Source organism: Suncus etruscus, chromosome 10 (assembly GCF_024139225.1).
Source record: "Suncus etruscus isolate mSunEtr1 chromosome 10, mSunEtr1.pri.cur, whole genome shotgun sequence".
Classification (NCBI taxonomy): Eukaryota; Metazoa; Chordata; class Mammalia; order Eulipotyphla; family Soricidae; genus Suncus; species Suncus etruscus.
Genome location: NC_064857.1, coordinates 93,639,665 through 93,663,770, shown reverse-complemented (window position 1 = coordinate 93,663,770; position 24,106 = coordinate 93,639,665). Strand labels below are relative to the sequence as shown.

Below are 24,106 nucleotides of genomic sequence, written 5' to 3'. Positions count from 1 at the left end.
CCATTTTCATTCAGAACATATTCACAAGGCATTTTATTGTAGCCAGCCTTTTGTGTTATTAATCTTATCCAAAAACATTGATTTATTTGGGTTTGAGATAACTGTCAGTGCTCAGGGACCACTGGTGGTTCTATGTTCAGGAGACATGCCCCTTGGAATCCAAATTAGTGTAATAGCTTCAACCGCCTGTTAGGCAGATGCCTAAACCCCAGTCTCATCTCTTCCAACCCCCACAACAATTCATTTTTTTTTTTTTGGTGGGTTTTGGGTCACACCCGGCAGTGCTCAGGGGTTACTTCTGGCTTCATGCTCAGAGATTGCTCCTGGCAGGCACAGGGGACCATATGGGATGCTGGGATTCGAACTGATGACCTTCTAAATGAAAAGCAAATGCCTTACCTCCATGCTATCTCTCCGGCCCCACAACAACTCATTTTTGGCTGTTATCATCTTGTTTGAATTTTACCTCCATGCAGCCTGTATTTTCAGGAAATGTGCCATATCATTCTACTATTTAATTGTCTCTTTTCTTTCTTCAGATGAAGGTCTGAGGCAGTTTCAAAGGCCAGATCATTTGTTCATTCAATAAATATTGTTGAGTAACATTAATCTCAAGGAGTGTCTTCTCTGAGAGAGGAAATAATTGCATAAATAATTATACATAGTACACAAACAATTTAAGGCAGGATGTGATACAACTAGCTGAGGCATTTCCAGGAGGATCCTTCTCACCTGGAAACAAAGGAAATGAACCCCAAGACTGGAAAGGCATGCTGATGCTAACTAGGGAGACCCGTAGGAACAAAGCTGGGGAGTTAGGAATGCAGAGAACACATTTAATAAGCAACTAGCATCTCAGTGTTTAGACTGAGAAAAGAACATATGCAGAGTTCCATTTGGAACAGCAAGAAACATTGACTTGTGTCATGCTAGAATATGTTATTAGGGGCCAGAGAAATAGCACAGCAGTAGGGCATTTGCCTTGCATGCGGCCGACCCAGGAGGAACCTAGTTTGATTCCCGGCACCTATATGGTCCCCCAGCCTGTCAGGGGCAATTTCTGAGTACAGAGCCAGGAATAATTCCTGAGCATCGCTGGATGTGGCCCAACAACCAATCATTCAATTAATCAATCAATCAATAAAGTTTAAAAATTAAAAAAATATTTTAAGCAGTGGGATTTCTAAGCAGTAGAACCAAACCAAACCAACAAACAATAAGTATATAAATTTTTTCTACTTGGATTTAATAAATAAGTTTTTAATTGGGGCAGTGTCCTCTCTAGCAAGTGGGAAAGGAAAAAAGTGTTGTTAATACACAGCATTTTAGATGGAAGTAAACACTGTGAAGAATAAAGCTAGAATGGAAAAAAGAATTGGTGTGTGTGGGACATATTAATTGTTTAAAAATAATTTTTTAAGGTTTTTTGAGATCATACCAGATGGTACTCGTGGCTCACTCCTGACTCTGTGCTAAATGCTCATGGTGATGAGTGCTCAGGGGACGAAACCAGAGTGAGCTGCAAGCAAGACAAGCACCTTCACCCCTACACTATCTCCGATCTCTCAGGCTCTGTGTAGGATAATGCAGGAAGGCCTCTCTCAAGGGTCCTACTTACTCCAGTGGAAGCCTACAAGAAGGGCCAGAATCAAGGGAACTCAGGTAAGTTAGAATGTCATTAGGAAGAGGGTTTCTAAGTGGAAATATGTAGGGCAAGGTACTCAAGCAGGAATGTGTTTAAGCTAACAGCAGAAGTAGAAGGCCAGAGACAGGCAAAGATTATTTCAAGCAGGGATTACTCTCTTAGGGGGTGCTGAGAACAAGGTCTGGTTGGCCACGCACAAGGCAAAGACCCTATCTGCTGCAATATTGCTCCAGCCTCTTCCTCAGATCTTACAGTAAAAAATTTGTAGTAATCTAGTTCTTCAATAAACATTCAGGTTTGTACTTGAAGTCAAGTTTTCATTTTAACAGTTGGCTTTTAACCTTCAGTCAAAATGTCAATTCTGATCATGCCTTCAAAATCCCCCAAGAGCTTTGGAATCAAAATTAAATCCAACTCCTTACTATGGCCTACATATTCCTGCATGATTTGGTTTGGCCTGGGTCTCCTGGTCCTTCTGTGACTCATATTTCGCTCAACCTCACACCAGTCTAAATTCCTTTCTGTTTCTTTCTGTTCATCTGAAAACAAAATTTCTCCCTCTTGGGCCAGAACAATAATATAGCAGGTAGGGTACCTGCCTCATACTTGGCTGATCCAGGTTTGATCTCCCACATCTCAAGCACTGTCAGGAGTGACCCGTGAGTACAAAGCTAGGAGGAATTCCTGAGCATTGTCAGGTCTCGCCCATCCCTTCCCCCAAAATAAAACAAGAAAAAAAGATTTTTCTCTATGGAGGTTTTTGCTTTTTTTTTTTCTCAAACTTTTTTTGGGGGTGTGGGGGTAGAGGACCACAACTGGCAATGATCAGGGCTTACTCTGTGGCTTAGGTAGGAATTACACACTATCCTAAATGCTTGCCCGGGATCATATTCCTTTAGTTGTGATGTTTGCACACATGAGGCTTACCTAAGGTCACACTCCTTTTTTGTCGGGAGGGATGTTTAATCCACACCCAGCTACACTCTAGGGATATTTCTGGCTCTGTGCTCTGGGGGGACATATGCAGTGTTGGGTATCAAACGAGGGTCAATCATGGGCAAGGCGAATGCCTTAACTGCTGCATTAGTCTTGCATCAGTCAAACTAATTATCTGCTTATTGAGTTACCTGGATTAAATAGTTCCATGAGAGCAGAAACTTTGTCTTGTTTACCATCATATTCTCACTACACAGACCAATTCTTGGCATAGAACTAGAGCTCAAAGAATGTAAGGTCACATCCCACGAAGATATGTTCTGGCTTGATGAGATCCCTAAAGGGCAAGCCTCAAGCCAGATGTTATTCTATATTGAAATTCTGCTAAGAAATGAGAGGCCTTGAATTAGTTATCACTCATAGTCACAGAAGTGGGAGGGGCCAAAGATTCTGGGTGACTCTAGCTTTGGAGTCAGATACCTGATAGCTACCCACACCTCCCAGAGGACACAAGGAAATGTTTCCTCTTACCTTAGGTGAGGCGAGAGGAGCCTTAGAGGAAACACTAGGAGAACTTGATATATGTCTTCTGGAGCCCAGGAGAATATCCAGACAGGGGATCTGATACTTTCCTGAGCGAGCCAAAGGTGAAGTAGAGAGAAGTAGAGAGAAATGGAAACATCTGGTCTGTGGAGACATGAGGCTTTCTCAGAAGTACAATTCCCTATGTTCGATTCCAAAAAGGAAATGAATTCATGGGTGATAGAAGGATGGGTAGCTAGCTAGCTAGGAGTTACCACAAATTAAGTAAGGGAAAATGTGGTCACACATTGGGGATAGAGAATTTTGTCTCAGGGATGTAGATATGGCTTAGTGGGAGAGCACTTGGCTCATTCACATTCAGGAGAACTAGGTTTGATTTCTGGCACTGCACCCTAAAAAAAGAAAACAAAAGAGGGGGGAGAAGTAGGAAAAAAAGGGAAAGAGAACTTTATCTGAAGTGAAGCTGGAACAATAGCGCAGTGGGTAGAGAGTTTGATCCCCAGCATCCCAGGCATCCTGAGTTTGCCAGGAGTAATAGAGCTAGGAGTAACCCCTGGACACCACCATGTGTGGCCCAAAAATAAAAAAATAAAAAAAGGATTGCCTGTTAAAAAGGTTGCCAGACTGAACCCTTAGGGTAACCAAACAGAAAAATAAACTCTCAGAAACTCAAGGGTGGAGAATAGAGGTATAAGTGATTGCTCCAGAATTTCAGGCAAGCTGTGTAGCTGAGACGCTGTACCATATGAAACCGGCAGCCCCATCATGGAGGAGTCCAAAAACTTAGTCAGCCCCTGACTTTTGAAGGAGATCAATGTTAAAGATGGAAAATGAGCCTTTAACACTCAACACTGGCCCAACAACCACCCAGGTCCTCGATAAATACAATAAAAGTGGGTTTTCCACATATCTTACTGCAAACTCTTTATTTTTTGTTTCTGTTTTGTTTCGGCTTACCCAGCAGAGCTCAGTTTACTGGGTTTACAATTTACAGAAGCAGTTTATTCCTGCCTCTGTGCTCAGTAATGATTCCTGGCAGATAGGAGAAATGATATCAAAGGCCAGGGATGGAGCCCAAGTCATTTGTGTGTGAGGCAGATAGATGCCCTGCCCACTGTACTGTGGCTCCAGCTCCTTTCACTGGCAACTTTCAACTTAAAGCAGGACTAAGCTCAGGTAAAAAAAGCAAAGGCTTTACCCAGAAACATCGTTTGCCTCACCATGAACTTTTTTTTTTTTTAATTTTTTTTTATTTTTATTTTTTTGGTTTTTGGGCCACACCCTGTGACGCTCAGGGGTTACTCCTGGCTATGCGCTCAGAAGTTGCTCCTGGCTTCTTAGGGGACCATATGGGACACCGGGGGATCGAACCGCGGTCCGTCCTAGGCTAGCGCAGGCAAGGCAGGCACCTTACCTCCAGCGCCACCGCCCGGCCCCATGAACTTTTATCCAGAACAGAAAAAGAAGCAGAGAACTTTGCAAACATTTCTTTAGAAGGATCTCTTATTTAGTGGGGTTTTTTTTTTGTTTGTTTTTTGTTTTTTGTTTTTGGCCAGGGCCAAAAAATTTTAGCCATACTCCAACTAGGCCAGAAATTTTAATTCCAAGGCCTAAAAATGCAGCAGCTCAGGTCCAGCAGCGCTGAAGTTGTCAGGCCATTCCTGGTGGTGTTTATGAGCCTCCTGTCAGAAAAGTCAAATGATGCTAGGATAGAACTGGAATCCTTATAAATGCAAAGTATAAATCTCTGACCTCTGAGTAATCTTCCTAGTCCAGTTCTGAGAGAATATGGGGGGGAAAATATGAATAAAAATGAAAGGAACTTCTATTTGCATCCTACTGAGTCCTGTTCATTTGAGAAAATGCACAAACCTTACAAAATCCAATACTGGACGAAAGAATTCCAGTTTAATATCTTATCACATCTTGTTTGTTTGTTCAACAAACAGGTATTGGGTACTAGTTATGTGCCAGACATTGGTATAGGTAGGAAGAAAACTACTTTGAATAAAATATGTATTTGATATAAGTAGAGAAGTTTTTAAAACAGCTATATGAGGAGGGGCTGGAGCACATCATTTTCACGTAGGAGGCTCAAGTTTGAATCCTGGCCCTGCAGAGTCTCCCAAGTACTGTCAGGAGTGATACCATACAACATACTGGGAGTAGTCTCTGGGAATTAATTACCTAGTATGACTCCCCAAATCAAACCAATCTAAAACAAAAGCCAAGATTCTCAAAGCCCTCCAAAACAAAAACCCACTGAGGGGGGTGAAACCAAAAGTCCACTGAGGGTAATAATGGAATATCCTTTATTTCAGTAGAGATTTAAATTACATAGACATATGCATTTGTCAATACCAAAGGTTAGTATTTGTTTATAATTTTTGTTTGTTTTTGGGCCACACACGGCGGTGCTCAGGGGTTACTCCTGGCTATCTGCTCAGAAATAGCTCCTGGAAGGCATGGGGGACCATATGGGATGCCGGGATTCAAACCAACCACCTTAGGTCCTGGATCGGCTGCTTGCAAGGCAAACGCTGCTGTGCTATCTCTCAGGCCCCTATTTGTTTGTAATTTAAAAGAAACTTGGTATAAGGGCATGAGTGATAGTATAGCAGGTAGGGTATTTGCCTTGCATGCTGCTAACCCTGGTTTGATTCCCAGTATCCCATATGGTCTCCTGAGCCCATTGAGCACTAATGAGTGTGGCCCCAAAGCTAAGCAAAACAACTTTTGGGTATAATTTTGTACATTATATATCTTAAATATGTATCTGCTGAATATGTACAAGTTCATGATAATCACAAATGTCCATTTTTATCAACAGTAGATAACCTTGCCTTTTACTTTGCTGAGAAACAAGACAGTAGACAGATATTTCCCCAACCAAAGTATCTAGGTAAAATAGCTTTTTTTTTTTTTTTTTGGGGGGGGTCACACCTGGCAGCGCTCAGAGGTTACTCCTGGCTCTATGCTCAGAAATCACTCCTGGCAGTCTCAGGGGACCATATGGGATGCCGGGATTCAAACCGATGACCTTCTGCATGAAAGGCAAATGCCTTACCTCCATGCTATCTCTCGGGCCCAATTTCTATCTCTAGGTTTTGACATCATTTTTTTTTTTAATTTTTAATCCAAAGTCAGTGGTCAGAAGCCACTTTTGATGAGTGGTTGGGGACCATGTAGCACTGTGGATGGAACAAGGGTCACCTACATCTAAAGCAAGAGGCTTAATCCCTGTATTTCTTTAGCCATTGCTTTTTATTTATTATTTATTTATTTATTTATTTATTTATTGGCTTCATCCAGTGTCTAGGAAAGAGGAGCTACTCTAGGCTCATTTTTGGTGGTGATCAGGGGAACAAATAGGTTCAAGGAGGTGATTTAGGCTCCTACATAAAAAGTATACATACACTCCAGCCGTTTGAGTCATCTCCCCAGCCCTTCCTCTGGTTTCTGTATCTTCCTCTTCTGAGACACCTTGCTGCTTCAATTGGATTAATTTTGCTATGCTGTACTCTCATTTAAAAAAATTGAAATTTGTCTCATTTGAAAGAATTTAATTTTCTCTCTTACCTCTCAGCATTCTCACACATACCATTTCTTTTTCTCAGAACAAACTTCCTACTTCTCCTTTATTAATCATAGTCCCTAATCTCCCTTCAAGTCTTAGTTTATTTTTATTTTTTTTGGTTTTTGAGTCACACCTGACAGTGTTCAGGGATTACTTCTGGCAGGGATTGGGGAACTATATGTGGAACTGGGGATAGAACTTGTGGGCAGTGTGCAAGGCAAGTGCCTTCCTGCTGCAACATCTGTCCCAGGTTTTTGTTTAGATGCTACTTAATTAAATATGACTTTGCTGGTCCTTCATTCCACATTATGATAGAACCTACCATACTTCCTCCCTTTTGCATACTTCCTTTTGCATAACACTCACGTTCATTTGTAATAATTATTTTTTCAGTGTATGGCTCGCCCACAAGACAAACATGGTCTTCCCTACCACAGTAATTAACTGCTACTTAGTAAATTACTCCTGTAGGACACAGGGGACTTTATGTGGTGCCGGGGATATAACCCAAGTTGGTCATGTGCAAGGCAAGTGCCCTACCTGCTAAACCAGCCCTTTTTTCTATCTTTAACAAAAACTCAAATACTATTCTAAAATTTTCCTAATGTGTGTTATTAAATAATAAGGCACTCTGACAATTTAAAATTATAAATGACACTTAACATTAAATGTCTTAGGAATAGAAGATTTTTGAAAATTAGTCTTTAAAACTGAATCCTCATGAGGTACACATGTACTGAGGTGTTCATGAGTGAGTTTCAGTCATACATTGTTCAACACCTATCCCTGAACCAGTACACATTTCCCACCACCAGTGTCTCCTCCAGTTTCCTTTCTTCCCTCCCCCGCATACTCTTGCCTCTCTGGCAGACATTTTTCTTCTATTTCATCTCATTTTTTTTTTAGCATTGTGGTTTGCAATACTGTTACTGAAGGGTATCATGCATCTCACTTTACCTCCTTTCAGCACCCAGTTCTTGTCCAGAGTGATCATTTTCAATTTGGAATAGAAGATTCTTGATAAGAATTATTTCATAGTTATAAGGCCCTCCAAAATGTAGAAAGATCCTATAATTAAAATTTCTCAAAGTTGGGGCCAGAGCGGTGGCGCAAGCAATAAGGCGTTTGCCTTGCATGTGCTAACCTAGGACGGACCGTGGTTCGATCTCCCCCGCATCCCATATGGTGATTTCTGAGTGCATAGCCAGGAGTAACCTCTGAGCATCACTGAGTGTGGCCCCAAATAACTAAAAATAAATAAAATTTAAAAAATTTCTTTTTTTTTTTGTTTTTTTTTTTTTTTCGGTTTTTTTTTTGGTTTTTGGGTCACATCCGGCGGCGCTCAGGGGTTACTCCTGGCTGTCTGCTCAGAAATAGCTCCTGGCAGGCACGGGGGACCATATGGGACACCGGGATTCGAACCAGCCACCTTTGGTCCTGGATCGTCTGCTTGCAAGGCAAACGCCGCTGTGCTATCTCTCCGGGCCCAAAATTTAAAAAATTTCTTAAAGTGTTCCTTAGGGAAACAAAGTACGATAGTATATTAATAACTTAATTATTCTGGTATAGTGTATGTTTTTACTCATAGGGGAGTATCACAGAGCAGAGACCACCAACGAAGAGACATTTTGACAGTTTAGAGCTCTGTTTTTTAATTGCAGAGAAGGATCATCTGTTTTTTTTGTTTGTTTGTTTTTTGTTTTTTGTTTTTGGGCCACACCCGGTAACGCTCAGGGGTTACTCCTGGCTATGTGCTCAGAAGTTGCTCCTGGCTTGGGGGACCATATGGGACACCGGGGGATCGAACCGCGGTCCATCCAAGGCTAGCGCAGGCAAGGCAGACACCTTACCTTTAGCGCCACCGCCCAGCCCGGATCATCTGTTTTTTAACAAAACTACATTTTATAAATAGCTTCATTTTTCTGAGCAAAACTAAATTCATTCGGCATTCACTGATAGGAATTAGAACCCTAACAATGTATGAATTTTTCATTCACCTAGAATTTATACTTTATGTTTGTGTGTTTATAAAATTTGAGGCAAATGAATTAGTAAAACTAACTAAATGATATCACTATACATAAGTAAAACTGTTTCTCTTTACATTCAGACAGCATGAATATGATACTTTTATTTGTTATTTGGGCCTGGGTATTAGTTACACCCTAGTTCTGTGTTGAGCAGTTAGTTACTAGAAGTGAGGCAGGGAGCTCTTGATGGAACCAGGGCCCCTGGCTTGTAAAACTTGTGCTTAATTCCTTTGAATGAGCTCCCTGGCCTCAGTATAAATCTTATTGACCCAATATAATCCCATCAATCACTGCCAAGAGTGTCCCAGAATAGATTAGGAGTTATGCCTGAGCACAAAGTCTGTGACCCATTCCCTCTCATCCCACTTCACTCCCAAATTCCCAACATTGTATTAACTTAAATACAGTTAGGGGCATCACAGACCAGCAGGCTTATTAAACAAAGCCACACCAACATTCTAAACTTAGTGCAAAGGCAATTCAGTCTTCACTGATGACTCTCAAAGTATTACTACAGCATTAAAATAAATGATCTTTTCCAGCTATTACTTATGCCAGCCTTCCTCTCCTCCCCCCCCCAACAATTATTTGTCTTTTCCTCCTCTTAAATATAATCTAGCTTTCATAGTCTTTCATTTCCTTCTTATTTCTGGAGCTGAGCCTGAATTCCTGGGAAAGAGGTGTGTGTGTGGGGTAATGTGTTGGATGTCTGTCTGTCTGTCTGTCTGTCTGTCTGAATCTGTTCTATCCAGTTTCATAGAAATAGCTTACCTCAAAGAGCTAGGGAGCAGGAGAGAAAAGAACAATCAGTAAGTACAGTGGAGGAAGACATGAGAACGTGTAATTACCTGTTGAGTCCTATGACAGACTCTAGGGAAAAATGAGAGGTTAGGAACTAGGTGCATGGAATTCAGCCTGGAGGTTGAGTCTAGATGTGAATTGGCCTGGGCCTGATAGTGAATGACCTAGTATTTGTGGAGTCTCCTGACTCATTCTCTTTCTAATGACCAATCTGTAGTAGCTGGCCAATGTGGTGGACAACCTGTAGTAGACGGCCAATGTGGTGGCCAGTCTGTAGTAGTGGGCCAATGTGGTGGCCATCTGTAATGAGTGGCCAATGTGGTGGCCAATCTGTAATAGTGGGCCAATGTGGTGGCCAGTCTGTAGAAGTTGGCCAATGTGGTGGCCAGTCTGTAGTAGTGGGCCAATGTGGTGGCCAATCTGTAGTGTTTGGCCAATGTGGTGGCCAAGCTGTAGTAGTGGGCCAATGTGGTGGCCAATCTGTAGTATTTGGCCAATGTGGTGGCCAAGCAGTAGTAGTGGGCCAATGTGGTGGCCAAGCTGTAGTATTGGGCCAATGTGATGGCAATCTGTAGTAGTAGGCCAATGTGGTGGCCAGTCTGTAGTAGTGGACCAATGTGGTGGCAATCTGTAGTGGTTGGCCAATGTGGTGGCCAGTATGTAATAGTGTGCCTCCCGGTTGGATCAACACTAATTGCACGCCTCCTTTTCCCATTGCACTTTGCGACTATTGAGTCCCTTAGTGGCTTCCATCGCGAGCGATCCCCTATTTGCAGTCGCCACCGCGTCGCACCTGTTGAGTCCCTCTGCGGCTCCCGTCCCAGACGATTCCACTCCCGGAAGCTACATATTCAGTCCCACTCCGGCTCCTGTCGTGAGCGATTTCCCTCCCGGAAGCGACCTATTTAGTCCTACTTCGGCTTCCGTCACAGCTGATTTACTTCCGCGAAGCTGCCCCGTCTGACGCGTCTTCAGACCCTCTCCGGCTTCCGTCCAGGTGATCCCTCCCCGCAGCAGCCGCCGCCTCCTCCTCCGTCAGCCGGGGCTGGAGCCGCCTCCCGGGCCAGTGGCGTCGCCGGATTTGGGGGCGCTGGTCCGAGCGGGGGGCCATGGAGAAAGCGGCCCGGGGGCCTCTGCACAGACAGTAGCTGCAGGCGCCATGGACCGAGCCCCCGCAGACCAGGTAGGCCTTAGGGGGCTGGGGGGGCCTTGGGGGTCCCCTCGCTGCCTCTGGGGTTCCTGGGGCGCCCCTGCACCCCAACTTCTCCGTGCACTCTTGCAGATGCTGCTTCAGGCTCCAATGCTTCTTGCAATGCCCACTTGCACCCCCCTAGGCCCTGGGCCCCCAGGGGTGCCCCCCTCTGCACCCCCTCTTTGCTTGGCATGGACCCAAGGGGGTCCCAAGACTCCCAGATTGTCCACACTCGGCCCCCAAGAAAGGTCTGGACTTGCAGAGCACCCCCAGCCAGACCCCGAGCTAGCCAGCCCCATTCCCTGCTGGCTTCCCAAGTGGCAAGATTTGGGGGGAGGTTTTGGCACCCCACCCCAAAGATTCACCCACCCTCGTCGGAGGATGTTGGGGCAGCACAGATGAAGGGGTTTAGGGACAGAGGGGTGTCCCGGGCTTTTGGGGAGCTGTGCATGGTTTTTATTTATTTATTTGATTACTTATTTATTTATTTGGCCTGGGTTGGAAATGCTGAAATTGCTTCCACTTGCTCCTTCTGGCCAAGATTTTTTTGTTTTGTTGTTGTTGTTGTTTTTTGTTTGTTTTGTTTTGGGTCACACCCGGCTGTGCTCAGGGGTTCCTCCTGGCTCTAGGCTCAGAAGTCACTCCTGGCAGGCTCAAGAGGGGACCCTATGGGAGGCCTGGATTCGAACCACCGTCCTTCTGCATGCAAGGCAAACGCCTTACCTCCATGGTATCTCTCCGGCCCGGAGCTAAAATTTTTTAAAATGCACCCCCCTCCCCAAAACCACCCCGGAGGGACTTCGAGATTGCATTTGGAATATGGGATGCAAGGTGCCTGAAAGCACCCCCCCCCCCCCGTTCGTTTTCGAGTCCCAAAATGGTCTGTCTCATGTTTTGTTTTTCTTATTTGCATCTGATTCTATTCCATTGGATAGCCGGGGCTTAGTGGAGCCTGGGAGGCAATGTGGATGCCGGTGTAAAAAAAAGAAAGAAAGAAAAAAATTCTCCTTCAACCCCAAACTTTTTGGTATTTTCCATTCTCGAGACCTATCTCAGAAAACTTGTTTATAATTTGATGGAATCCAAGTTTATCCGCTGTTCCATTCCCTGGCCTCGCCCTGCACATAGATCTAGGGAAAATAAAGAGCAATGATTTTTTTTTTTCTGAATTATTTTACTTATGGGTGATTGTCCCTTAATTAAAGGAGACAAGAGTGCCCCCACCCCCCCCCCCCCATATTCTTGTATTTATTGGCCTCTTGGGCCCACAAGGTGCAGCTTCCATGCTTCCTTGTGCATATTGGCGTAGAAAAGCTTTCTAAGTACATAGGAACTGGAAACAAAATTAAGGTTTTTTTTTCCTGAACCCTGGCATGGATATACTGAAATGAAAGGAAAGTAGTTTAAGGAACTCTGATACGTATGTATGTGTATATATATGCATTTATGTATATATGTATGTATATATGTGTATATATGTATGTATGTATATATGTATGTATGTATATATATATATATATATATATATATATATATATACCATGTACACATCCATATTTTGCTGCTAGCTTGAGCATTCTGTTCAGGTGAACAAATCCCATTGCTGAAGTTAGGAATTCACATTGCCCAGATGGCCAAGCCTGAGAGGTAAATTGGAAATCAGTCTTGAGCGATTTTGTGGTTGTGTAGCACTAAGGAAAAGGTGAAGCCTTTCAGCCTTCCGGCAAGTCAGAACTGTGCTCAGTCATGCCACCTTATGTGCACTTCTGGCTCCTTCCATCCTAGAGGAAAGAAAGATCCTGAACTTTTCAGCAGGTAACTTTTAGCATGCTAGGTATGAGTTCATTGCTCGAACCAGAGCCTCTTGGCAAAACCCACTATTAAAAAGCCTATAGGCATGTCACAATTGCGGGGGCGGAATCTCTCGAAAGGTTTTCTGCGAAATACATTTTCTTTTTTATCTTCCCGTATCTCTAACTTACTTCTTTTCCCAAGCTAATCTTAGGTGAGGGGATAAATTGAGCCACCCGTTCTTTCCCAACACCCGAAAAAAAGGAGCTACTTTGCATGCTTCATTTTGTAGGGAATTGATTTGGGGGCTCAGAGTGCTCAGGAAGGAATCAAGTTTCTTATATTAGCACTTTCCTGAGACTCGATGCCCACAATTATTTTTACCTGGGAAGAAAGATTAAAAACCATTAACTTTTAATGGTGAAAGGCTTGACTCGAAAGATTTTTATCATTGTGGCGCTTTTTGGATTATTTTTGCTATTTTGTGAGAGCTTTTCCGGATTATCTGGAGTAAAATATAAAATGCCTTTATATTTTAATTCATGTAGTGGTTTAAAATAGGTAAAAAAAAAAAAAAAAGAACCATATCCATGTGTGTTGAATTTACATTTCTCACATGTGTTTTTTTCCCCCCACATTTAAACCTGTGGTGGTTTGTATTCAGGTTCTCTGAAAATGCCCCGGGCTTTAAAGCTTACTCAAGATATCCTTTTAACAATTCCCTGAAGTGTGTGGTTAAAAAAATAAGTACTGTTTAATGCAAACTTTGTGCTCTTATCTTAATTAAATTCCTTGGAGAATTGCACAGTGTAACTTAAAATCAAATCTAATCATTTTTAGTCTTTGCTTGAAGGTATTTATACGACTGCTTTAAAATGATCTCTTTTAAAAATATAGATTTTTTAATCAAAGAATAAAGTATGTCATTGTTGATCATAATTGTAAAAGGGAAATTATGTAAATTATTGAGAATACTATGATGAAATTGAGTGTCTAATTGTATAATGACTATTTGAAAACAATACTTTCGAGGTTGGGAGTGTAGCTCTGTTGTATAGAACATGCCTCATGTATGTGATGAGGTCTTAATTTCAAACTTAGAAACTACAACAATAACAACACTACTACTTAAAAAAAAAAAGAAGCTCTAGTGAAGATACTATTCGGAAATGAAAGTTATTATCCTGTTGGCTGTAAAGAGAAAGTTAAAATTGTAGGTTAGTGAAAAAGTCAGACAACTTAGGAAAACCTATGGGATGTAGCTGAGACTATATTCTGAGGCAGTTGCATAGTGATTAATGCTTTTGTTGTTGGAGAATTTAAAAGGAAAATAGAAACTTATTGTTTATGGTAAGAAGTTAGGGGAAATCCTATCAAAACAAAACAAAACAAAACAAAAAACCCCACAAAAATCAAAGCCAAAAATGGGATAATCCAGAAATCTAGTATTAAATTTAAAATACTGTTTTTTCTAATTATTGATCTTTTTTTGGTTTTGGAAACATACCTGGTAGTGCTCAGGGCTTTCTCTTGGCTCTGCACTCAGGGATCACTCTTGTGAGGCTCCAGGGGCCCTCTGGGGTGCTGAGGACTGAACCCAGTTAGCTGTATGCAAGACAAGTGCCCAGCAGGTTGTATTATCTTTCAACCTATTCTATTTTAATAGAATTCGATTCTTGTTTGTTTTGTATTGCTTTGTTTAGTCTCTACCTGTGATTCTCAAAACTTTTGCTCATGGGTCAGTCCTGGGAGGGCTGATGGGACCTTATTTGATGCTGGAAGTGGAATGTAGGTCAGCCACATGTAAAGCAAATACTCTGCTCTCTGTCCTATCATTCTGGCCCATAGGTTCTGCTTTAAGCAAAGGGAGAGGGCAGAAGTGATAGTTCAGTGGGTAGGGTGTTTGCCTTGCATGTGGGGCATTGGGTTCGATACCTGGCCTCCATATAGTCCTCTAAGCCTGCCAGAGTAACCCCTGAGTACCCAGGTGTGGCCTAAAAAGCAAAAAAGGGAGAAAAATATATGGCTAGCAAATGTGCATTCTTATGTTAATGTTTTAAACTTTTTTCTTATTTCTAAACATTGTATATGTTTTTGTATATGTATATTATATATGTATATTGTATTGGATATGTATTTGTTTCTGTAAATACATACATATATACTTATCAGTACAGTTTATTTTGGCAAGAGATAGACTTTCCCTGTGAGCCATTCCAAACACAAACAGTGCAGCAGCAGGTATCTCTTTAAGCATCAATAATTGATTTCTTCAGAACACATTTGAATCTTTGAACAAGAGATGGAAAATATCTTTATTTCTAATAGGTCCTTTCCCTTTAACATAGACTATGAAGGGTTTCCACATTCTCTTCCTGTAGGTGTGTGGCACAGAATGAAACTCCACTGTGGGAAGAGGGCCTTATTATGCTCTGCTTCAGTTTTGGTCTTAAGTGGGTGTCACTTTTCTGTTGCTTCATTTGGGAAGATTATTTGCACTCTTGTGGAGGTTTCTCTCAAAATTTAATGTGCATTTCCTCTTGATGTGTGGTTAGTGGTGATGTTTGCCAAATTTTAACTAAAACAATTTTGGCTTTTCCCAGAACTTGTACTAAATCTTATTTGTCAACTTACATACTCTCTCAGTGATTTAACTACATTTGTCGAATAAACTGTTTTAAACAGTTTAATAGTCTGATATTTTGGGGGAGGTCTTCTGGATTGTTCACAACATAGTGTCAACTTTTAGTGACATCTTATTTTATCTGCTTGGGGGGCACAACTGATGGTGCTTGTATGAGCTTGATTATATGGTTATCATCACTTATCATTTAAACTTCAAGTGATAGTTTGGGATTATAACAGTGCTTGTCAGCATAATCATATACATTACACTGAGTGACTTGGGTGCCAACTCACAAAAAAGCAACTTTCAAAGCCATCCAGCGTTAAGTGTTGGAGAAAGTTTGCCAGTGTGTTCCTGCTAGTGACATCTTCTGTTTGTGCAGCTGTTGTCTACAGCTGCTTCTCTCTCTCTTTTTTTTTTTTTTTTACTAACAACAAAGGGTCATTTCAGTTGGATTTTTGTTGTTGAACTCTGATATATTGGATTGCACTTAGAATAGAAGCCATTATGACTTTTCCTATTTAAATAAAGGCATATTTAGTGCCTCTGCACAGATATTAGTTTTAAATTACATGTGGCATATTTGGAACATTATGATTGCCTACATTTGTAACCAGGAATAAAAAACTCATTGCAACTTTCAAGCTAGAATGTGAGTTTGTTGTTACTAAATTTATGAGTTGGTGTGATTTTAGGATCTATGTCAAGGAAAGTCATTTTTTCCATTTTTGTTGAGATACTGTGTTTAAATTTTATTTATACTTAGTATTGTTTCTTCATATTGAGGATCTGGTAGAATCATATCCTTTATTTTATTCTATTGGGGAGGGGCACACATAGCGATGCTCAGAGGCTTTTCTGGACTGTGTTCAGGAGCTATTTTTCCAGCCTTGTTCAAGGGACCTTACGTAGTACTGAAGATCTAACTTGGGCTTCCTGTGTGCAGAGCCTGTACTCAGCACATTGAGCTGTATCTCTCCAGCCCCCTGATTAAATACTGAGTTCTTGTGACTATTACAGTGAAAATAAGTTGCATGTACAGTTAGCATTACAAACATTTTTTTCCTCCTCTGTTGGAATTAAACTACCTTCAGGTCACAGAAACTCACATTATTTACTTCATATCTGGTTAGTATTATACAAATAGACTTAAGAGTTAAACCACGTAGGGAGGAAGGTATTGGACTAATAGTACTACTCTGGATAGTTCATATTTTTTTCCTAGCCCCAGTGGGCTCTACTGCCCTTTGGTGGGAGATGCTAATTAATGCCACCCTGATGTGTTTGCTGGTGTAAGGTTCTGGTTAGGACTATTGCTTTGAAGTAGCTGCATTTAGAGTTTGGAATACTGGATTGCTTTTTAATTGTTGTTTTCACTAAAAAGCTTTAATTTTTATGGGGGAGGGGTGGTTGTACCACACCTAGCTTAGTCTCTGGTTCTGGGTCTTAAGGCTATATGCAGTGAAGGCAAGCACCCTACCTGCTGTACGATCTCTTTGTTCCACTAAACATCTTTTAAGGGGGTTGTGATAATACAGCAGGTACACGGTGTATGCCTTGCACCTAGCTAACCCAGCTCTGATCCCTGGTATCACGTCGTCACTGGAATCCTACCCAGCGTGGCTAAAAAGCAAAAACCAAAAAGAACTCAATGAATTGTCTTTTTAGTTTGTAATATCAGTATATTTTTAACGTTTTACTTTTACAGAAGTGTCTTTTTCTTAATTTAAAAATTTGTTGCTAAGTCTAAACAAAAATTTAAAAACAGTATATAATTGAATTATTATAAGGTGAGTTTTACTGCTAGGGATATAGAAGTCTGTCAGTTCTCTCTATCACTCACACATACACACACACACACACACACACACACACACACACATACACACATACACACACCCAATTAAAAGTCGAATTTTAGGGGGCTGGAGAGATAGCATGGAGGTAAGGCCTTTGCTTTGCGTGCAGAAGGTTGATGATTTAAATCCTGGCATCCCATATGGTCCCCCAAGCCTGCCAGGAGTGATTTCTGAGCGTAGAACCAGGAGGAACCCTGCCGGGTGTGACCCAAAAGCCAAAAACCAAAAAAAAAAAAAAAAAAAAAAAAGTCCAATTTTAAGTCATTTTATGTTTTGAGGCCTTCTATCCTTCTCTATGTGTGTCTTTAACTTGCCTTATATGCAGACATGTACACTCTCTAGCCCCCAGATTTGAGTTTTACTCTACAAAATGACCCTAAAGAAGAGAGTAAAGATGGATTAAAGCTCTCTTCTTTTCCCCAGTCTTGGGTCTGGGCTGCTCACGACTGCTTAGAAAAACTGCACTGACATGTGAATGTAGCTTCCTAGTAAGAGTTGAGCCTTTGACTAGTATCAGAGTTCGTTCTTTTCTCTGAATAATTCCCTCTCTCCTAGAATACCTTGATTTTTACGGGTCTCAATTGCTTTTTCATGGTTTCATCACCTGCATGTGCATCATTGAACACTATAGTTTTGAAGTACTTTCAGAAGTCTTTATGGGTCTGCTTTAAGACAAGTTACAAAATAAACTCTAAAGAAATATGTATTAGAGGGTAGTTTGCCTATCTTGTTCACTGGGACACAGTTCATTCCCCCATTCCCCACCCCCAGTTTAAGTGAACCAGAATTTTCCCCCCTTTATGTTTAGTTTTTTTTTAATTCAGTAAAGATACTTTCCTTCCTTTTAATGATACTAATCTAATTTCCTGAAGTAGACAGAAATAGAATGTCTTTTAGATTGTTCAAACAAATATAAAATAATTATCCTTCAGAACTCTGTTTAAATGATTTTTCCCCTTAACAAAATTACTTAAAAACACATTGTTTTGTCTGAAGAGCTAGATTTCTTCTTATTTCTCTCTATTTTTGGATTCTGTTTGACTTCCTTGTGCTTTTGATTGTTTTAACAGCTTTTGTTACATAAGAAAACGATTTCATTGGGAATGTACTAACCTTTGATAAAATTTTCTCTATTTTTAATTTGTTGACTTTATTTGAATAACAATCGTGCTTAGCTGATATTTAAATGGACACTTGCTGTTTTTTTTAATCTTTTGTGTATACTGAAGAGAGATTAATTACTGTTTGTAATTTCTATTGTTTAATGAAGAACTTGTATTATTTAAGACACTTTGCTCATTTATTAATGTTTCACTTTTTCTTTAAAGAATGTCAAGCTGTCAGCTGAGGTAGAACCTTTTATACCTCAAAAGAAGAATCCTGATACATTTATGATCCCTATGGCACTCCCAAATGAAAATGGAAATGTTTCTGGTGTAGAACCAACTCCAATTCCCAGCTACTTGATTACTTGTTATCCATTTGTGCAAGAAAATCAGTCTAATAGGTAATTTGTTTATTTTTTTAGGGGAACATAAAGGGGCATGAAAATATCAAAATTGGCAAAGCATGCTTTTTCTTTTGTAACTTAAACAGTAACTGTTTTTCTATTTTAAGAGGATATACAAAACCAAATGATGTAGAGATTTGCAAGTAGTTGACAGATTATTTTGTCATTCTTTTCAAGAGGAAATGGAGTTCTTAGTTTATATCTCTTAAACTAATTCATTGAACTTGAAATAAATTCACTCAAAAGGAAGGAATAAGGGTCTGAGCGATAGCACAGCAGTAGGGCATTTGCCTTGCACGTGGCTGGCCAAGACACCCTGGTTTGACTCCTGCCATCCCATATGATCCCCCAGCCTTCCAGGAGGAGCAACTTCTGAGCGCAGAGCCAGGAGTAACCCGAGTGCTGCCAGGTGTGGCCCAAGCCTCCCCAGCCCCCAAAAAGTGGGGGAGGAATAAATTCAGATGGAAGTAAGTGATGGAAACCCTTTTTTAAGATTAGTTATCTCATCACATTATTTATCTTTTTTTTTTTTATCATAATGACCATGACGGTCTGGTATAAGGAAATACAAAAGATAATCCTTAACTTTGGAGCTTTTATGGTTAATTGGCCTATCTCTAAACTGATTCTATTTAAATTAAGCTTGAGTGCTATCATTACTAGATAATTTAGTAAAACGTGCTACAGATATAATGTATGAAATAGTGGTCAGTGTGTGTATAACTTTTTTTTGCCATATTAAGTGTGTTCAGGGGACCAAATGTGATGCCTGGATTTGAACCAGGTTTGAGGCTGGAGCCTCCTGCCAGGCAAACACCTTTCTTATCCTTTGTACTATCTTTCTGATCTTTCTAACCATGCTAAGCGGTTCCAAATGATTAGCACTTCACTGAGTTCATTTTATTGTGGTTAAAAATACTTTCAGCTTCTTTAATGTTCTAACACATACAGAAAATGGTATTCCTCCTGCACTCTGGGATACCGTAGGAGGTGGCTGGCAGCTCCATTGTTTACACAGTTAGCCCTTTTTCCACATCTATAGCCCCTTATGTGAAGGCAAATGTGATCACCAGTACACTGGGTTTGCAGTAATCTGTGATCCACTGTGGCATCCGGATATGCCAAGACAGAGTTGCTACAATGTCTGATCTTTCTCAAATACTAAGCACTGCCTGAGTTAACCTTAAGGCGTAGTGGTTTTTTGAACAAGTAGTAGATACTAAGGGATCCTCCTCAATTAAACTTAGCATTTATATAAATAAAAACTTTGATCAGGGGCTGGAGAGATAGCATGGAGGTAGGGTGTTTGCCTTTCATGCAGGAGGTCATCGGTTCGAATCCCGGCGCCCCATATGGTCCCCTGTGCCTGCCAGGAGCAATTTCTGAGCCTGGAGAAAGAAATAACCCCTGAGCACTGCCGGGTGTGACCCAAAAACCACAAAAAAAAAAAAAAAAAAAAACACCTTTGATCAGTATGAGACTATATTCAAGTGATTTGTGAACTTCATTAACAATACATTTTTGCAATTGCTAAATGGCTGAATATGCAATATGATACATTTGATTTTTGTTTGTTTTCTTTTTTTCTTTTTTGTTTTTTTGGGTCACACCTGATGATGCTCAGGTGTTACTCCTGGCTCTGCGCTCAAAAATCGCTTCTGGCTTGGGGACCTTACAGGCCTGTCCTGGGTCAGCTGCGGGCAAGGCAAGTGCCCTACCTCTGTGCCATCGCTCTGGCCCCTGTTTGATTTTGAACCACATCCAGCAGTGCTCAGGACCTACTCTTGACTCTGCAGTCAGGGATCATTCCTGGTGGACTTGGTGGAACAGATGTGGTGCCAGGGATCGAACCAAGTGGCTGCATGCAAAGCTCACACCTTCCCTGCTGTTCATTCTATCACTCTGCTTTCTTGATTAGTTGTTGGAATTTTTTTAACCTTACAAATAAACCAGCAGATCAAAGTTACTTTTAGAATTATGGCAGAGATCTTTTTTAATTTTACTCTGGGAGTCGTGAGAAGAGTGCCTTGCTCTAACTCCTCCCAGCCCCTCACTTGTTGACTGTAGACTGTGGCCAAAGAGGACTGTGGGGATATGGAGAGTCTTACGGTGCTTTTTAGGAACAGTACTAGCAGAAGCCCAAATGCGAGGGATGAGATGGCAGAGCTCCTCTTTCTTTTCTTCCTTCCTTTGGCTCTTCGTCCTGCTTCTATTGCCAAGGAGGGTAGCCAGGAAAGGAGCTGAACTTGGCCAAGTAGCTTGGTAAATACGGGAGAGGAGTAGGAGGGCCCTGGGGTTTAGCTGAAGAACAGGAAGTGAAAGAATCTGATCGCCTGTTGTGGTGATCATCTTGCACAATGAGACCGTGGCCTGATTTTTCGACAGTTGTCCCAGTTGTTATCGTCGGTAGGAACTTTGCTACCTTTATTCCGCCAGATCCAGTAGCAGGTGTTTACCTTTCAGGCAGAGAAATCTAGAGGAAATTGAGGACGGAGTGACAGATATTGTATGGGTATGCGACTCAGTGGTAAAGTACATGCCTTAATATATGTGAAGTTCTGGATTTAGTGATCTTAGCACCATTAAAAGAGAGGCTGCGGATATAAGTGAACCTTACAAATACAATACAAACATATCATAAGGCATGATTAGTTGAACTGGGTACTAATGAGGCTGGTACTAATAGTGGGGAAGGAACCATAAGAGGGAGCTTGAGGGATTGGTTAGAGTAGCACCGATAAAACAGTGTCTTCATTAGTGTCAACTATGATTGCTCAATAAAAAAGTTAATTAGGGGGCAGAAGAGATAGTACAGAGGCAAAGTATTTTCCTTGCACATTGCTGATCCAGGTTCAATCCCTGACACTCCATATAGTCCTAACCACCTCCAGGAATGATCTCTGTGCACAGAGCCAGAAGTAAATCCTGAGCACCATTGGGTATGACCCAAACCAAAAAACATGATATAAAAAACAGTGGGCCAGGGAGATAGTTCAGTCGCTGGCATCAAATGATTCCCTGAATACTTCAGGGTGTAACGTGAGCCTCTCAGCACTGCTGAGATAGAGGGCACTAGTGGTTCCAGGCATCACAGGACCTGAGTAACACCACATACGCCTGTTGCCCTCCTGTAGAGCTGCCAACCTAGTTTTCTGAGAATTGCCAGGGTCCCCTTGATCCCCTGGAGCGCTGCTTGGAAGGGCCCACCTCCAACAGTACCAAATAATAAGTTTTGTAACACAGTAAAGCTCTCAGGTTGAATTCTCTGATACTGTCTTAGAGCAGAAGTAATTTAGAAGTTCATGATTATATCTTTATATATGTCATTAAGTTTTCTTTCAGTGGTTTTGCTCAAGCATTACTTTGAGATTCATTCTTTTTCTGATTTGTTTTTACAGGCAGTTTCCTTTATACAATAATGATATACGATGGCAGCAGCCCAACCCAAACCCTGCTGGACCATACCTAGCCTACCCCATTCTGTCTGCTCAGCCCCCTGTTTCTACGGAATATGCATATTATCAGCTGATGCCAGCTCCATGTGCTCAGGTTATGGGCTTCTATCATCCTTTTCCTACACCTTACTCCAACACCTTTCAGGCTACAAATACTGTAAATTCTTTAACCACAGAGTGCACTGAGCGTCCAAATCAGCTTGGACAAGTCTTTCCATTGTCTAGTCATCGAAGCAGAAACAGTAACAGAGGGCCAGTGGTACCAAAGGTAAGTTGCTTTGTTTGGCATTTAGCTTTAATGCTTCTCTTGTCAGTAAGTTGTTCCTTGTCTTAGTATTCTTTATTTATTTTTAAGTATTTGGGAGAGGGCCACACTTGCAGTGCTTGGGGCCTGCTCCTGGCTCTTTGCTGAGCATGCTTCTAATGGTGCTAGGGCACAAATTCTGGCTTCTCACATGGAAAGCAGAGACTCAGCCTATTGAGCTCCTTTTGCCCCGTTCTTTTATTTTCTTTTTCTTTTGGACTACGCCTGGCAGTGCTCAGGGTTTCCTCCAGGTTCTGCACCCAGGAACACCAGAAACACCAAGAATCTCTTCTGGTGGTCTGCAGGGAACCATATGGGATGCCAGGATCAAGTTGGCTGTGTGCCAGATAAGCGTTCTGTCCACTGTACTTGCTCTGTAGTCCATCTCTCTCATTTTTATTTTTAATCACTATTAAATATTTTGTTCACTGTTATAAAGTGGTTGGATATGTTGCTTAGAAAATAATTTCTGTTATTTTTTTATTCTTCATTCTTATATTTTGGGTTTCACCTGGTAGTACTGGGGAAAGTATCTGGCTTTTATTTTTCCACTCTGGTATTCTGAAGTTACCAGGATTGAACCTGGGGCTTCCAAAAACCAAGCACATGCTTGAGCTGTTTTTCTCCAACTCATTCTTAGTTTCATATTTTGTTTTGGGTCACATCTAGCCCTGCTCAGGGGCCACTCCTACTGACCTGGGGGGAGGGGTGCCATGTGATACCAGTAATTGAATCCAGGGCTTCCACATGCAAAACCAGTATGCCAACCTTTGGTGGCATTCTAGCCTTTTCTGTACCTCATTGTTCTCACAGGTATTCCAGATTATTTTGAATTTAGTGAAAAAATTATAGTCATGATTATGGATCTAGTAGTGTTGTATGTCTAATACACTTTTAAAAATTTCAGTCTTTATAACTAAACAGGGAAGAAAACCTGGAAAAGAGCATTTGTGGTACATTGAATGTATTCATTTGATATCATTGGTTTCTAGCCTGTGCAAATTTAGTAGGAATAGCACTTTGTTATTCCGGGGGTATCCTAGCTGTTACATGGACTCCCAGGGTTGAAGGCTAAGTAAAAGAGAAGTGTGTGAAATTTGCCATCTAAATTTAGTTCCAGCTTTTTGACTTAAGTGGAAAAAAAAACCCATGAAAACCTTGAAATCGCAAGAGAATTAAGGTTATTTTAAGTAACTATTTCTCAACTAAAATAGTACTTTTATATTGAGGCCTTAATTTCAAAGCAAATAAGAAAAAGAATGCCTCAAGATTGTGTTGGCAAAAAGCAGTGTGATTTGTGAGATTGTCAGTGACTCACCAGGAACTTGATACTTTCCTAGATTCTGTGAGTCTTCTAGCGTCTTTAGTGAAGACTTTTCTGTGTTGTAGCTTGCTTATTATAAATTAGCAATTTATATACAAGTAACAGAGATTACTTTGTTAACCTTTATTCAAAGAAAGAACTTCAAGGAATGTATTGGGTTAAGGGAGTTCCTTCTGGGATTTATGAGAATGAGAAGAAATAAGAAATGCGATGACAACAGTACCTTTTATTTTATTAATTTAAAATTTTTAAAAAACTGAATTATCATGAGATATAGACTTAAAAATTTGTTGATGGTTGAGTTTGAGTCATACAGTGTTCCAACCCCCATTCCTTCACCAGTGTTCATCTCCCATCACCAGTTTCCACAGTTTCCTTCCCATTTCTCCTACCCCCAGCTTGCCTCTATGGCAGATACCCCCACTTCCTGCATATCCTCCCTCCCTTCCCCCCTCTCATTTTTCCTTTTCCGCACCATGGTTTGCAGTATTGTTATTAAAGGGGTAAGGTGCA

The 24,106-nt window shown here is 41.1% G+C and overlaps 1 protein-coding gene across 1 annotated transcript in view; it reads left to right on the top strand.

Moving 5' to 3' along the window:
• Positions 1-10,318: 10,318 nt before the first annotated feature.
• Positions 10,319-24,106, top strand: part of SECISBP2L (SECIS binding protein 2 like) — a 63,799-nt gene continuing 50,011 nt past the window's right edge. The window contains exons 1-3 of the mRNA XM_049781499.1: positions 10,319-10,715; positions 18,329-18,507; positions 21,909-22,233. Coding sequence (XP_049637456.1) covers positions 10,692-10,715; positions 18,329-18,507; positions 21,909-22,233 — 528 coding nt within the window. The 5' untranslated portion in view covers positions 10,319-10,691. The remainder of the gene's footprint in view (positions 10,716-18,328; positions 18,508-21,908; positions 22,234-24,106) is intronic.